The following is a 15,487-nucleotide window of genomic DNA, read 5'->3' as shown; positions in this document are numbered from 1 at the left end:
GTCGTAGTTGCGGCTTGACTGTGGGAAACCCTGCACCCAGTTCCGTTATGTTCACTGGGGTGATAGCGTTAAGCATCTCTATTGCTATACAGGTTCTGTGGACCTGTGCATATGGGTCAACCTTTAACCTTTTCTGCATTTAAAGTAGAATTTATTTTTGATGTTTGTGCTCCACTTGCACGTTTTCAGGTCCTTTGTTTTACTTATTCTTATACCAAATAATCACTGGTGAGTGATCCGTCCTGGGTCTCCAGCTTCAGAATCGTTAATGTTATTATCTGATACCCCAGAAATAAGTGCTATCTCTGTTAAGAAATATTACAAGTGGCCATTTGAGCAATTTAATCTTAGTTATATTAGTAGGTTGATTGAAGGGTGTGTGGAGTGTTGTGTCAAGTGGTCAAGAGTGTGAAAGGAAAGAGAAATGATTTCTTCAAGGGTGTATATGCATAGAACTCTTGAAAATCATCCTCTATCGCTCAGACATTTAAAAAGTTACTCTGAATCTGTTCACCCCTCACCAAAGAGTATTTTGAAACTGATAGAAATTGCTAGAGAAGTTGAAACAAAATGGTTAGATGTTTCCAAATCTTAGGGAAACCCGGCTTTGAAATGGAAAATAAATACAGGATGGGTTTTTAGGGCATTTATAGTGTTTTCAGGTTCCAGTGTTTGCAGCTGAGGTCCTGAGGATGGTGCCCCATGCAGACCTGTGACACTGTGCATTGATACACTCATGATGAAAGGTTTTGATGATTGGCAATACTTTTTTTTCGCTACTTTTCTCAGAGATTTATTACATTACTAATCCTTGGTGACATTGTTTAATTTAATGTGTCCTTGAATCTTTCAGAGAAGATTAATCTGGACATAGATATTTTAGATACAGGGCATTCCTTTACCAAACAAGACTGTCAGCTGATTATTGTAGGGACATCTAATGGTGACAGCAAATAGTATCACTTGTCATTTCACAAATAATTTCACTTGTGGTTTTCCCATGGACAGGCTTTGGAAGTGGTCACTAGAGTCTCCTGTTGGTTTCTGAAGATGGGCTGGGGTGGGATGGTGGGGTGGTGTTTGCCTGTGTGGGGTCCTGGGTTTAATCTCAGCCATGCAAAACCAAAAACCAAACCAAGTAAGCATCAGTAAACCAATAGAGGTTAATGGTGGATAGGGTTGCCTGGTTGTTTCTTCTTCAGAATTTTATATTCTTTTTACCTCATTTTACATTATTACATGTGGGTTGTGTGCCTGTGCACATGGGGTATGTACATGTGTGTGTGTGAATGTTTGAGAACCACTGTCAGCTGTTTCCTTCCCCTGTGGGTTTCAGAGTTTGAATTCAGCTTGTGTGACAAATGCTTTGCCAACTGAGGCTTCTCACTTGACTCAATTTTACTTTTTTATAATGTAAAATTATAGGGTGAGAACTTACTTAAGAAAAATACTTCCCAAAGCAAGTAGACAAACTCTAGTTGTACATCCAAATAGGTTTCTGACTCAGGGTCAGAATGCAAAATGCAACCTGAGGTCTTTACATCATCACTAGATTATATATTTCCTCGTGCGGATTCTACCCATTTCAGTTATGCAGTTATTATTGACCACCCCCCCACAGATAGATAAACACACACAGACACATATAGATACTTGACCAAATATACATAGACACACATAGACACATACACACAGACACATGGAAAAAGGCACAAAGACACACACACACATGCACACACATACACGCATACGCACACACACGCACACATGCACACACACAGAGAACCCATGGTCTCCTGAAAGCAAGGCAAGTAATCTCTAATTTAGCTACAGCCCTCTGCTACAGATATTTATTTGGGTCATTTGCAGATTTTCAATAAAGGTCTAAATATACAATTACATACAATAGTAATTGTGCCTCAAAACGATACCTGAGAGGCACGAGACAGTTACTCTTTACCAAGTGTGTTCCACTTCCCCACCTTCCCTGCATCATTTATTGTTAAGGCTTTCTATTGGTAGAGAGAACTTTCAGACTCAAATCCTGATAGTTTGTCTGAGTAAGGAGATAACGAGGACTATGTAGCGGACCATCCTCAGGCAGTGTCTCCTGCGGGGCTGGGGGGCTTCTGTGGGAGGACGATGGTTCGACATTACACTTCTATGTTAGTGCTGCAACGCCTGACACACTGCTTGCTGCTTCCACAGGTGATCAACCTTTCTTGATGTCTGTAAGGAATGATATAATATTCGGAATCTCCCTTGACCCCGCGGTGAAGGGCAACGATGCTATGGTCCCCATAGCAGGGATACATAATGGTTTCAATGTTGAATTTGATGACTCCGAGCAGTTCATCTACTGGGCTGAGAACCCGGTAAGTTGTATGCACTCAATGTATATGGCCATTATTTTAAGACAAAGTTCCCTCAGGGATTTCCAGGAAGACATTTGATGCGGCTCTTGGGGGCCTTGGGTTCCAATGGGGCAAATGTTTCTTCAGTGTCTTTGTTTTTCCTTCATGGAAGCTTCATTTCATCTGCCAGAATGGGGAAAGAGCCAATGAGGAGAAAGGGGGGTGAAGAGAGCTCTGTGATGTGTCTGTCTTGCTGACTTCTCAGCCGCTTTGAAATGTGCTTTCAATTTTTGTTTTTAAGACTGCTTGGTGAGCTTTCTTCTCCTCTGAAAGTTCAGGTGCTCAACTTTGTTTGCTTTTCCCAACAAGTGAGGCGCATCAAGGAAGCACTGGCGGCACTGGCAATAGCTGTACCGGGAAGGGGACTTCTGTGTAGGGGCCATGCCCCTGCCTCAGGTCAGCTCACCTCCCTTGTCTTTCTTGCCAGGGTGAAATTCACAGAGTGAAGACTGATGGCAGCCGGAGGGAAGTGTTTGCTCCTCTGTCTCTGGCCGGGTTCTCCTATAGCCTGGCCTTAGACTGGGTATCAAGAAACCTTTATTACACCACTTCTGCAAGTCTGTCCATTGGGGTAAGGCTCTTCAATCTCTTTCCTACAAATTAATCTTATCTTAAGAGATGAGCAAGGCATTTTTTCCCTTGCACACAAGCTCCAGTGTGGCAAAAGCAACCATGTAGGGTGAGGGGTGGTTATTTTACTGAGCCTTGGAGGATGACCAATGCCTGTTTCTAGAAAAAGTATGGAAAAGGCTGAGAGATAAAAACCCTGAACTCATGAACTGTTTGACCTTGGACAAATGTCTTCATGGTACCGAGTTCTCTTATGAAACAGGGTACAGATTATCTCTGTATTCAACATGGGAGATGAATCATCCAAGAGTTTATATAACTCTTAGGCAGTATAACTGATCTATACTGTTCCAGAAGGGAACATTCCATGTTGAAAATAGGAGGTGGTGTTGAGGAGCATGTTTTCCACTAGGGGTCGCTGTGTGCCTATTTCTTGAAAACAGGTGCCGCTTATAAATGAAGCCTGCAGGTGGCTGATGAGAGAACTTGAGGTAGAATAGAAGGGATTTAATGTGACCCAAGAAGACACTTAGACCCAGAAAACATAGGAGATTGTAATAGAAAGGGGCAACTTGAAATCAGAAAAATTACTGTAGCTCAAGCAGTAATTACAAATGTCAGACAAGGCATAGATTGAGGGGAAAAACGTAGCGTGCATGTATGTGTGCGTGCGTGCGTGAGAGAGGAAGGGAGAGAGGTGAGGGGGGAATGCTAATACAGATAAGTGATCTATTTGCATCCAGTAGCAATTTTATGGAAAACCTTCTGTATATCAACAGGCAGTGATCCTTGTCTGCTTATCCAACGTTGGGAAGTGTTTGCCTCCGTATATGTCAGTGCAGAACATTGAAGCAGGGCCCATGGGGACCTTAAGAATATGCTGGGTCCCCTGGAACTGGAGTTATAGGCACTCCAGTGAGCCAAATGTGGATGTTGGGAGCGTAGTCCAAGCCTCTCTGAGCCACCTCTCCGGCCCTGCTTGTACTTTGTGCTGAGATTATTCTTCCCAGCCCCCGAGAGGAAAGAGGTAGTGGGGACACAGGGAAACACAATGGCGTCTTGAGCCATTACTGGTCATGCTTTAGCTTTTAGCTTTGCACCCCATCCATCTTTGTTTCCACAAAAGAAATTCAGTTCTAATACACGAATTTGGACTGTAGGTGGTGACACTCCGGGGAGACACGAGGTATGGAAAAACACTGATTACCAACGATGGCACCTCTCTTGGCGTTGGCCTCCCAGTTGGCATAGCAGTTGACCCAGCACGTGGGTGAGTGGTACCAAGTGGCCCGCATGTTCCCGTGTCTGCACCATCCTCATCAATGCCCCGGTCTGATGAGGTGTCCTGTTGACATTTAAACCGTATGATGTGTGACATTTTAACAGTGTAAACCCCAGTGAGGAAGAGCAGTAACTCGGAATTATGTTGAATATGTTGAAGGAAGATGTTTCTTCCTTTAAGTTCAAGTGAATATTCAGTGCTCCACTTGCAGGAATTTTAGGAACTAAATATGATACAAGCCTGGGCAATATATTCTGACTTGAAGACTTTGAAGGCTGAGCAGATGGAAAATTCCACCACCCTGGCATCAGATAACAGACCCCTAGAGATGTTGATGGGACACCGGTTAAATGCCCCTCTACATTGGATCACCCCTTTCTATTTCCGGTTTCACGAAACCCTCATGCTTTTTATGGTTGTAGGAAACTGTATTGGTCAGACCAGGGGACGAACAGTGGGGTTCCTGCCAAGATCGCAAGTGCTAACATGGATGGAACAGCTTTAAAAATTCTCTTCACTGGGGACCTGAGTCACCTGGAGGTTGTCACCCTGGACATCCAGGAGCAGAAGCTCTATTGGGCGGTCTCCAGCAGAGGCGTGGTATGAGCGGCCTTTCACTCCTTGTTCACACCACTGTGATTCCAAAACGTGCCACGTTACTTGGCAACCTAGATCAGGGTTTTCCTGCACATTCTCTCTACAGTGCTCGCCTTGCTTCAGTATGTGCCGCATTCCCGCCAGAATGATGGTTATTATTTGTCCCCCTTTCATTCAGGATAGGTAATCACCACTTGTATGGAGACATAGATTTAACGTGTTAAGTGATGTCAGTCTTCTCATTGAAAAGACTCTAGGTTCTCCCATTGCAGAGTAAACACACACACACACACACACACACACACACACACACACACACACCAGAGACTAAGCAAGTATCTCAGCTCAGCAGCTAAAGACATCATTAGTACACATGTGAAATTTCCTCTGATAGTTTTAAAACTTCAAGATGGAGCCCCTTATACTCTGCAATAAAATGTACTATAAGGTTCCATTGACACTTGACTGTCGCTGCTAGATGTTGTAGCTGAGTTTGGCAAAGGAAGTACTCAGTAATGATTGTTGACAAATCAGATTGTACGTTGAATATATTCTGGACAGTAGTAATTTCAGTAACATCAGACACTGATGTTAGCTACAATGCCATGAAGTAGTCCTTGCTCTCTTTCCCCTTTCTGTTCCCCAGATACTAGCTTCATTTCTGGGATGACATTATTGTTATTATTTGTATCACCAACTGCAGTTCTTGGTATTGATCCTCGGACCACATACTCTGTCTCTCATCAATATACAGCCTCTGCTGTCCCAATGCTTATTCACAGTGAGATGGCTCAGTGTTGTTAAAGGTACTTGTTGCCAAGCTCAAGGACCCAAGTTCAATCCCTGAGAACCACAAGGTCGAGAGAGAGCCTTGATGTTGTGCATACGGGGGCACCCAAACACAATAAAAACACATAAAACTTATCAACATATATGTAAGCACCATGCATGCTTGGGTGCATAGATGTTATGAGGATGTTCTCATCACGTGCTGTGGTCTCTGCATACAGTTAGTACTGGCTAGACAGAACTCAATGGCTGTCTGCACTCCTCCCTGTTCTGCACTCATTCTCCTGAATCCATGAGCTTTATACTCCACCTCTCTCCTTCTTTAATCATCAGAAGTTAATTTGTCTTATGTTCAGACTTTTATTCCTACCATGAGTGAGTTGGCTTTATGGAACTACAGTTTTGATGCTTGCCCAGTGGAGAGCTTGCTCAACCTCTCTGCTCTGAGAGAGAAGGGTCATGATTCCTTGCTTCTAGGATTTCTGTCATTTCTGGCATATAACATCTGGGTTCTCTTGTCTGTAAGGTAGTGGATAACCCAGATCTCTCACTCATTGCTTGGCTGATGGTGTAGGCTTTTGAACCCAAGTTAAGCCAGTTACGCCCTCACACTCCCTAGAAGCCATCTACTTGATTCTTTCTCTGTGGACAAAAACTGTTTATCCACACCATAGCACCATGCTTGGCTCCCATCCAGTAAGGCTGGCTTGAAGTTCCGGGGAACATGTCTCTGGAGATGTCACAGCCAATGTCTGTCAGCTGCTGCATAATTGTGCATGCTCAGACATTTCTACGTATTCTTAAGCATGCTGTGAGTCACTCAAAGATGAGGATGTTTGCCTGTTCTGCATACTTGTCTTGGACCAATTCCATATAGGTAGAAAGGAAACAGTGCTATAGAGATGCAAGAGAATGGGAACTTGAACATGATCATTCAGTATGAATCAGTGAAGTAACAAGACTTCTGATCCTTCAGATTGAAAGAGGAAACGTGGACGGTACGGAGCGGATGATCCTGGTGCACCACCTGGCCCACCCATGGGGTCTTGCAGTCCACGGCCCCTTCCTTTACTACTCTGACGAGCAGTATGAGGTTATTGAAAGAGTCGACAAGTCCTCTGGGAGCAACAAAGTAGTCCTGAGAGATAACGTTCCGAACTTGAGAGGTCTTCAGGTTTATCACCGACGCAGTGAGTACTTGTCATGGACACACATTCACGGACGTGTGACGCATATGCACACATCCTTACACTCACACCCTGTCCACATGTAGTTCCTGGTGTATACACATGTAAGCAAAACATTTGACATTTAAGTGTCAGTGACTTATCTGACATTTCAAAGGCCAGAATTAGCTTCAGAGTTTATTTACTCCCTTTTACTTTATAGCATTCATCACGTATTACATGTTTTTTTTCTTCCTGTATGTTTTCTGTTGTAATAGGACTCCGTGAAGGGCAGTCATTTTTTTTTTTTTTGTCAATGTCAATGTTGAACAAATTTTGGGACAGAATTTTTTGCCTTAACTAAAGTACCCCCCCAACAAATTAACTTTATTTTACCAAGATAGTAACTTACCACGAAAGTAGTATCTTGACTCATAGAAATCTGCCTGCCTTTGAATACTAAGCTTTTATATTAGATTTATAATATTGAGTTTCTCACTTTAACCACAAGAGTATCAACTATTCTGCATCATATATGCTATTTTTATTGTGTGTGATTAAATGTCTTTTAAATATTCTTATCTCATAGATTGAAATGCAAGGAGGCGAAAAACAAATTCTTGTCTTTCAGTACTGATATTAATCTGCTAATCTAATTATTATGTGTTTATTTTTATAATTGGACTGTCAAGTCCACAAGGTTACAGACTGATTTTTACATTCTTTTAGGTGCTGCTGACTCTTCCAATGGCTGTAGCAACAACCCAAATGCTTGCCAGCAAATCTGCCTGCCCACACCAGGTGGAATGTTCTCCTGCGCCTGCGCCAGTGGGTTTAAGCTTGGTCCTGATCATCGCTCCTGTTCCCCATACAACTCTTTCATTGTTGTTTCCAAGTTGTCTGCAATTAGAGGCTTTAGCCTGGAGCTATCGGATCACGCAGAGGCCATGGTGCCAGTGGCTGGCCAAGGTAAGGTTTGCTTCCAGCTGGTGCCAGCTCCAATGTGGTTTATAAACTTTATAAGCTCAACAGAATCTTCTGGAGGCAAGAGACTGTCAAGCCCAGAGCTGAGCCAAGTACTGTCCTCTGTATTGTGGTGGAGAATCTCATAGGGCCAGAGTTTGTTGGTTCATGAGACTCACAGGCTTAGAGGGCTATAAAGTATAGATAGCATGGATTTTCAGGAGGTATCACCGAATGGATGTTCTGTATTCCTTCCTTCTCTGTTAATGAGGTGTACACAAATTTATTAGTATATATTTGGTGAAGTGATGTATTAGTCCCCAATAATTATATCATATTTTTCTTTTATTATTTATTTATTTGGGAGAAAGTCTCACTATATATTCCTGTTTACCTGTATATAGACCAGAGATCCACCTGTTTATGCCTCCTGATTGCTGGGATTAAAGGCACGTGCTACCCTGCCTGACTTAATAATCATATTTGTGAATATGTAAACAATAACGTGCCTCTTAGCTATAAGCCAAAGTATGTAGCAGAGTTTTCCAGCACCGTAAGAAACACACGAGAACATTCTTGCCAGGATATCTATTTCAGAACACCAAGGGGTGGTGATGAAACTTGCTTGCTCACTGCTAAAATGAAGGGTCATGGACTTGCTCCCCGGCATTGCAAAACCAAGTCAGACCAACAACAAGAAGGAAACACACTCAGAAGAAAGTTCTGCACCCATTAACAATTCTGCAGTCTTGACAAGACAATAGCAGCAGGAGACACACATCCACAAGACAATAGCAGCAGGAGATGGCACATCCGAGTGAACAGTGGTCTCTCAAGGCCCCTTCCTAGATGAAGACTTGCTGAGAAGAGAGAGAGTCTTTCTCGGAGATGCACCCCCCAAGTTGGTTTCAGCCAACAAATACTAAGTTGTCAGTGTAGCTTGTAATAATAATGTAATAAGAATAATAAAGAAAAAGAATACATGAAAGTAGATGAGGTTTAGAAGTAGAGAAGAGGGAGCAGTAGTGGGCAGCAGGATATGCTAAAAGGCTTTAATGAAACACATTAGTTTGTATAGCACACAAATGCTAATAAGTGGGGGAGATGTGAAAAGTGCCGGTTCAGTTTGCTGATTTGTCTTAAATGTTGTAGGGCGAAACGTTCTCCACGTGGATGTGGATGTCGCCTCTGGCTTTATTTACTGGTGTGATTATAGCAGCTCTGTGAGATCCTCTAATGGAATCCGTAGAATCAAACCTGATGGGTCTAATTTTACCAACATCGTTACCTACGGCATAGGCTCAAATGGAATCCGGGGTATTGCCGTGGACTGGGTAGCAGGTACGTGATCTACAGCTTCCGTTTTCATCTCTGTGTCAGAACTGGATTTTTCTAGATCAGGTATAAGGTCATTTAAGACTAAATGAAGGATGAGGTATTTTAGTTGACAGATTAATTGGGGATGAATCTATTTTATGCAATTGAGCAGGAACATATCGAGATTAGAATTATCTAAAATTAAGAAGAGGAAAGGCATTTGCTTACTTTAAAGTCAAGAAGCTTTAGTTGCAGATTCATTTTTTTTGTATTCTGTTATTCTCTTTATTTTTTGTATTCTCCTATCTGCAAGCTTTCCCATACCCCCCCTCCTTTAAATGCATGGCCTCTTTTGTCATAACTGCCTGCACATCCTTGCTTGCATATACATCTGGATCCCATTCATATCCCCATCTAAAGTTTCTGTCCTCTGTGCTTGTAACCTCCCCACCAAAAGAAAGAAAAAGAAAACAAAAAAAGGAAACAAACAAAATTATCTTATCTTCATTTGTAATGAGTTGGTTGGGTACAAGGCCTCTGATACTGGGCCCTCATTGGGACCCCTCCCAAATATCCTGCTGTTGTCCTGAGTCTTGAAGATCCTGCATCTGCAGGTCCTGCCCCTTCACATGACCTAGCAGTTCATAGATGAGGTGGATGCTGGGGTGGGCCAACTCATAGCCTTAGTTTTGGTGGACCTGGGTGGTACCTGGGTTGGTCAGCCTGCCAGGTTTCCCTCATTGTCACCACCATGATGAGCTCTCTAACACTGTCCAGGCTAGCTCACCCAATTTAGCAGGTAGTAACAGCGTGGTAGCAGCAGGTGGTGGCAGTTCTCCTACTCACTGACGCACCCACCACCAGTGCCAGCTCTACCGTCTAACCCCAGTGAGGTGTGGGACCCTTCTCTTGAGTGTGACATTTGTTGAGGGGCTGGACTAACACCCCTGCTTTCTTGCCTCTGAGGCCAGCTCTCCAACTTCCTGCAGATGGCAAGGGGTGGGTGCGGGGAGGGCTAAATTCCTGTTCTCATATCCCCAAGGCTGGATTCCCCCTTAACAGGGTCAGCTGTACCGTGCTGCCCCGGTGAGGAGCAGGGCTCGCTTTCCAGAGGGCTGCAGCTCTTGAGGGGAGTTGCAGACTCTTAATTGCTTCCTTGATAATGTATAAAATAATCATTACATGTATTTCTCTTAGTTATTGATGTGCCCAACTCAGTATTACATTAATTTACTTGTGTTTGAATTACTACTTACTCTTAACAGTGCTCTGAGAAATACTATATTACTATATTACAAACAGAGACCATTATATATTATTGATCTTGATGAGTAGATATGGCTCAAATATAAAGTTGAATTGTAATAGCAAATATAGGAGCTTAATTAGATAAGTCCAAATTCCTGTCCCTGTTTCTGGTGGTGGGACTGAGCAGTGTCAGCACAGTGTGCCCAACGGGACAGATGTAGCCCAGTTTTGGCTTCTGTACACTTTCACTGTGCCAAAATAAGCTCATTCATTTGGTGTGGTCAATGGCTGTTGTCATTGGACAATGGCAGAGTTGAATATACTCGTGAGAGAAGCCATCTATTTGCTGGGAGTGTTGGCCTATGCCTGACTTCTTGTACTTGGTAGAGAGGGCAGGAATATCAAGAGCTGAGTTCATCCTCACTTACATAGTGCGCTCCTTTCCGTTAGAAGGAAGCGGAAGATTTTTGAGAGAATGAAAATATTCCCTAAATTTCCAAAAGTACTCTCTTTAATCCAAGGAGAAATGTTCATTTTTATAAGTTTACAAGTGATCAAACCTCCACCTTACATTATTCTATTCAGAAATGGTTCACCCTAATTTTTCTTCCTTCTTGCTTTTTCATTTGTCAACTTCTTTTTTTTTTAATTTTTTTTTCCCCGTAGGAAATCTTTACTTCACCAACGCCTTTGTATATGAAACCCTGATAGAAGTGCTGCGGATCAATACCACCTACCGCCGTGTTCTCCTCAAGGTCTCAGTGGATATGCCGAGGCATATTGTTGTTGACCCCAAGAGTAGATATCTCTTCTGGGCTGACTATGGGCAGAAACCGAAGATTGAGCGTGCTTTTCTTGACTGTACCAATCGAACTGTCCTTGTTTCTGAAGGCATCGTCACACCTCGGGGCTTGGCAATGGACCACAGCACTGGCTATATTTATTGGGTTGACGATTCCTTAGATATAGTTGCCAGGATCCATCTTGATGGAGGAGAATCTCAGGTGATTCGTTATGGCAGTCGTTACCCAACGCCATATGGAATCACCGTTTTTGGAGACTATATCATATGGGTTGATAGAAATTTGAAAAAAGTCTTCCAAGCTAGCAAGGAACCAGGGAATACAGATCCACCTGTGGTGATAAGAGACAACATCAACCTGCTACGGGACGTGACCGTCTTTGATGAGCATGCCCAGCCCCTCTCAGCAGCAGATCTTGACAACAACCCTTGCTTGCAAAGTAATGGTGGCTGTGCCCACTTCTGCTTTGCCCTACCTGAGTTGTCCACCCCCAAGTGTGGGTGTGCCTTTGGTGCTCTAGGAGACGATGGCAAGAGCTGTGCCACCTCAAGAGAAGATTTTCTCATCTATACCCTGAACAATTCCTTGAGGAGCTTACACTTTGACCCTGAAGACCATAGCCCACCTTTCCAAGAGATAAATGTGAGAAGAACCGCCATTGCTCTGGACTATGACCACAGAAATAATAGAATCTTCTTCACACAAAAGCTAAGCTCTGTCCGTGGCCAGATTTCCTATGTCAGCCTGTATTCAGGGACCAGCTCTCCAGTGGTCCTACTTTCAGGTAAGTGCACACCAGGTGGAGTTCACCTTGGCAGTACATATAAGGTCAGTATACTGAGTATTTTTAATGCACTTTAAGAGTCTAGCATCTTTATGTGATTATATATGTGTATCTCTCCTTGTCTGTGTCCAGATATAGGTATTTGTGATGGGATTGCCTTTGACTGGATAAACAGAAGAATTTATTACAGTGACTATACAAACCAGACGATCAATTCTGTGGCTGAAGATGGATCTAAGCGTGCAGTGATAGCCCGTGTTTCCAAACCGAGAGCGATCGTATTAGATCCTTGCCGAGGGTATGACGTGGTCTTCTTCGTTTATCTGTTTGATTGAGGGGGAGTGGGTACCAGAAATTACTGCATAAATAATAATATCTATGAACTTGCAGAGAAACAGAGATCTCAGTGATTTTTTTTTTTTTTAACTTGGCCTGACTCAGAACATCCATGTGTGGAAAGGAATGGCGTACTCTTGAGTTCCTTACAAATTGATGGATATTTACAATGAAAGAATGTGGGAAGGTCTTTAAAGGCTTTCTTGTTGTGAATTAATCTTATCTCCTGTTTGACTAGGTACATGTATTGGACTGACTGGGGTACTAATGCCAAGATCGAGAGAGCCACACTGGGAGGAAACTTCCGCGTCCCCATTGTGAACACCAGCCTGGTTTGGCCCAACGGACTCACTTTGGACCTTGAGACTGACCTTCTTTACTGGGCAGATGCTAGCCTGTAGGTGTCTCTTTATCATGTGGAGGGACTTGCTTAATGTGACAAAAATCGGAAAAAGTGGAGAGATGCTGCCTGTTCTAGCTTTGTGACTATTTCCTGAGAGATCTTACCTGCATCTTTAAGTGTACCTATCATTATAATGGCATTACTCAATTTCTGACTATAGGCATCAGATTTGAATAACATCTGTTGGTTTGGGCCCTCTTTTCAAATCAATCCCTTTTCTCTGGCACACTAGTAGTGTAATTATGCGATGTCTCCAAGTAACCACATCGGCGTCCTCCCCATGGAAGAGTCTAAGGGATGAAATGATTCTGCTCGTTACAGTTACTTCTTCCCTTGAATATTTTGGTCTTGTGATGAAATATTCTCATTTTTTCCCCTTCATTCTCTCATTTGAATCACAGCAGGGATGTTTTGTGTCATTCTAAGTAAATTTCCGAAATAGTATCGTTTCACGCCAGGTCCCATGCATTATGGGAATCTGTTCATGGGCTGCTCCTGCTTCTAATGTTAGCCTGGCTTGTCCTTAACAATGTATGAGCGCCGGGGTGTGATAAGCAAACAGGACTTCTTATCACCAAGGGAGAAACACAAGTCAGGCACCATATATGTCTGCCCCATTTGCACAGTCATTGGAAGCCGCATAAGCAATTGCCAGGCGCCTAACCATTGTGATTCTTTCTCCATCTCAGCAATTGCTTTTCTCTCTCTTTGTTCCAGGCAGAAGATAGAGCGCAGTACTCTGAGGGGCACCAACCGCGAAGTCATTGTCAGCACCACTTTTCTCGCGTTTGGCTTGACTGTCTACGGCCAGCACGTTTACTGGACAGACATCTCCACCAAGAAGATCTACCGTGCCAACAAATACGATGGGTCAGCTCTGATTGCGATGACCACTCCTTTGCCCGTGCAGCCCAGGGGGATCTCCAGAGTTCTCAGAACACAGCAGCAGCAGTGCAGCAACCCTTGTGACCAGTTTAATGGAGGGTGCAGCCATATCTGTGCACCAGGTAAAGGGCTGAACATGGCGTAGCAACAACAATGACGGTGACCCATGGATACTAGTTCTAAGCAGAAAACAAATGGAAATTCTTAGTTGCGGGCTGTTTGTCAAATGGACCAAGGGTTTTGTTCTGTTCTACATGAACTGGTTCTGTAAAGGCGGTTTAAGTGGAAACCAGGAGGGAAAGAGTAAGAAGGTTTTGGCTTCCTGATTTCAATAGGAATTCTATAATGTAAATTTTCCCTTTAGGAGATATTGTTTATAGTTTGATATTTTTGTCCTAAATATGAGGACAGTTTCATAGGAAATGTACCTCCTGATATTGTGTTTTCGCAAAAATGAGAACCATTGTGTGTGTGACAGTAGTTATTTTTAAAGAACAACGCAGAATATAGCTGAAAGGTAGATGGTGTTTCATTTCTAAGATGTTGTAAATGCCGTTCTGGAAAAGACGAAGACCGGTTCCTAGGCTTACGCTTCACCTCTCCCTGCCCCAGGACCAAATGGAGCCGAGTGTCAGTGCCCACACGAAGGCAGCTGGTATCTGGCCAACGATGATAAGCACTGCATTGCGGACACAGGCACCCGGTGTAGCCAGTCCCAGTTCACCTGCCTCAATGGGCGCTGCATCCCACCGGATTGGAAATGTGATAATGACAATGACTGCGGCGACGGCAGTGACGAGCTGGAGACCGTCTGTGGTAAGCTGGACTCCGTGCTGTTGTGAGGAGCTAAGGTGTCATCGCGCAACTGTTTGGCGCGAAATTCCACGGTGTACTGGATGGGCTTTCTGTTAGAGCCCAGACCTTGACTCTGATGATACAGGACGTGTTCCGATGATTACATCAATTGATGTCTCCTTCCAATGTCTCTCCTCCCCCTAGCCTTTCACACGTGCCGATCAACAGCCTTCACTTGCGGCAACGGGCGCTGCGTCCCGTACAGCTATCGCTGTGATTACTACGACGACTGTGGTGACAACAGCGACGAGGTGGGGTGCCTGTTCAGGAGCTGCAACAGCACCACGGAGTTCACCTGCGGCAATGGGCGCTGCATCCCTCTCAGCCGCGTCTGCAACGGCGTTGACAACTGCTTTGACAATGGCACCACAGACGAGAAAAACTGCCGTAAGTACATCTTACTTCCGTAAGACGCATCTCTGCCACTCCAGAGCCAGCTTGGAGTTACTACCGCTCACACGAGCTGTGCCTTCCTGGGGTTTGAACCATTGCCTGGGTCTGGTAATATAAACATTGTCTGTGATATATATTTGTGATATATCTGCTTTTTTTTTTAAAGCTCCCCGTACTTGCCCGCCTACCCACATAAAGTGCGCAACTACAAATATTTGTGTTTCCCGGGCTTTCCTGTGTGACGGGGACAATGACTGCAGAGATATGAGCGATGAAAACCCCATGTACTGCGGTGAGTAGGATCAAAACCAGAGGCATGGCTGTACTTCACAGAATGTGCTAGCTTTAACCGTAGAAACTGAGTTTGGAAGTTGCTTTAAGACATGAGTGGCGGAATCTGAAGTCTCATGCTTCGTCTATATTCTGGAAACCTGGTACGGTGTCCAAGGACTATAAAACAAGCATCTGCCAGGGCAGCGATCAGGTACAACAGTAGTGGCCGCACAAATAACCAGAATTCAGTTACCGCCTTCCCAGTAAGTGCTCACGGGAAATCTGTCAGTTATAATGGACCAGGCAGGCGGAGCTTTGTAGAGCAGAAAAACCGAACTTCATATTCATTCTAATATTCATTCTAAAAACCGAACTTCATATTCATTCTAATATTGTACCCATGCATTAG

General features: G+C 43.7%; 1 protein-coding gene across 1 annotated transcript in view; it reads left to right on the top strand.

Annotated features, from left to right (window-relative positions):
- The window catches only part of Lrp2 (LDL receptor related protein 2), a 125,671-nt gene that overhangs the window by 72,550 nt on the left and 37,634 nt on the right, over positions 1-15,487 (top strand). Inside the window, exons 32-45 of the mRNA XM_041631617.1 lie at positions 2,209-2,375; positions 2,842-2,985; positions 4,145-4,254; positions 4,689-4,866; positions 6,629-6,842; positions 7,548-7,787; positions 8,934-9,122; positions 11,013-11,933; positions 12,066-12,231; positions 12,508-12,666; positions 13,390-13,679; positions 14,170-14,373; positions 14,557-14,799; positions 14,972-15,097. Of these exons, the coding sequence (XP_041487551.1) occupies positions 2,209-2,375; positions 2,842-2,985; positions 4,145-4,254; positions 4,689-4,866; positions 6,629-6,842; positions 7,548-7,787; positions 8,934-9,122; positions 11,013-11,933; positions 12,066-12,231; positions 12,508-12,666; positions 13,390-13,679; positions 14,170-14,373; positions 14,557-14,799; positions 14,972-15,097 (3,351 nt within the window). The remainder of the gene's footprint in view (positions 1-2,208; positions 2,376-2,841; positions 2,986-4,144; positions 4,255-4,688; positions 4,867-6,628; positions 6,843-7,547; positions 7,788-8,933; positions 9,123-11,012; positions 11,934-12,065; positions 12,232-12,507; positions 12,667-13,389; positions 13,680-14,169; positions 14,374-14,556; positions 14,800-14,971; positions 15,098-15,487) is intronic.

The sequence above is a fragment of the Microtus oregoni genome, unplaced genomic scaffold (assembly GCF_018167655.1).
Source record: "Microtus oregoni isolate MIOR12 unplaced genomic scaffold, Mior012 000037F_ref0000500, whole genome shotgun sequence".
Taxonomy (NCBI): Eukaryota; Metazoa; Chordata; class Mammalia; order Rodentia; family Cricetidae; genus Microtus; species Microtus oregoni.
This window is presented reverse-complemented; position numbering and strand designations above follow the sequence as displayed.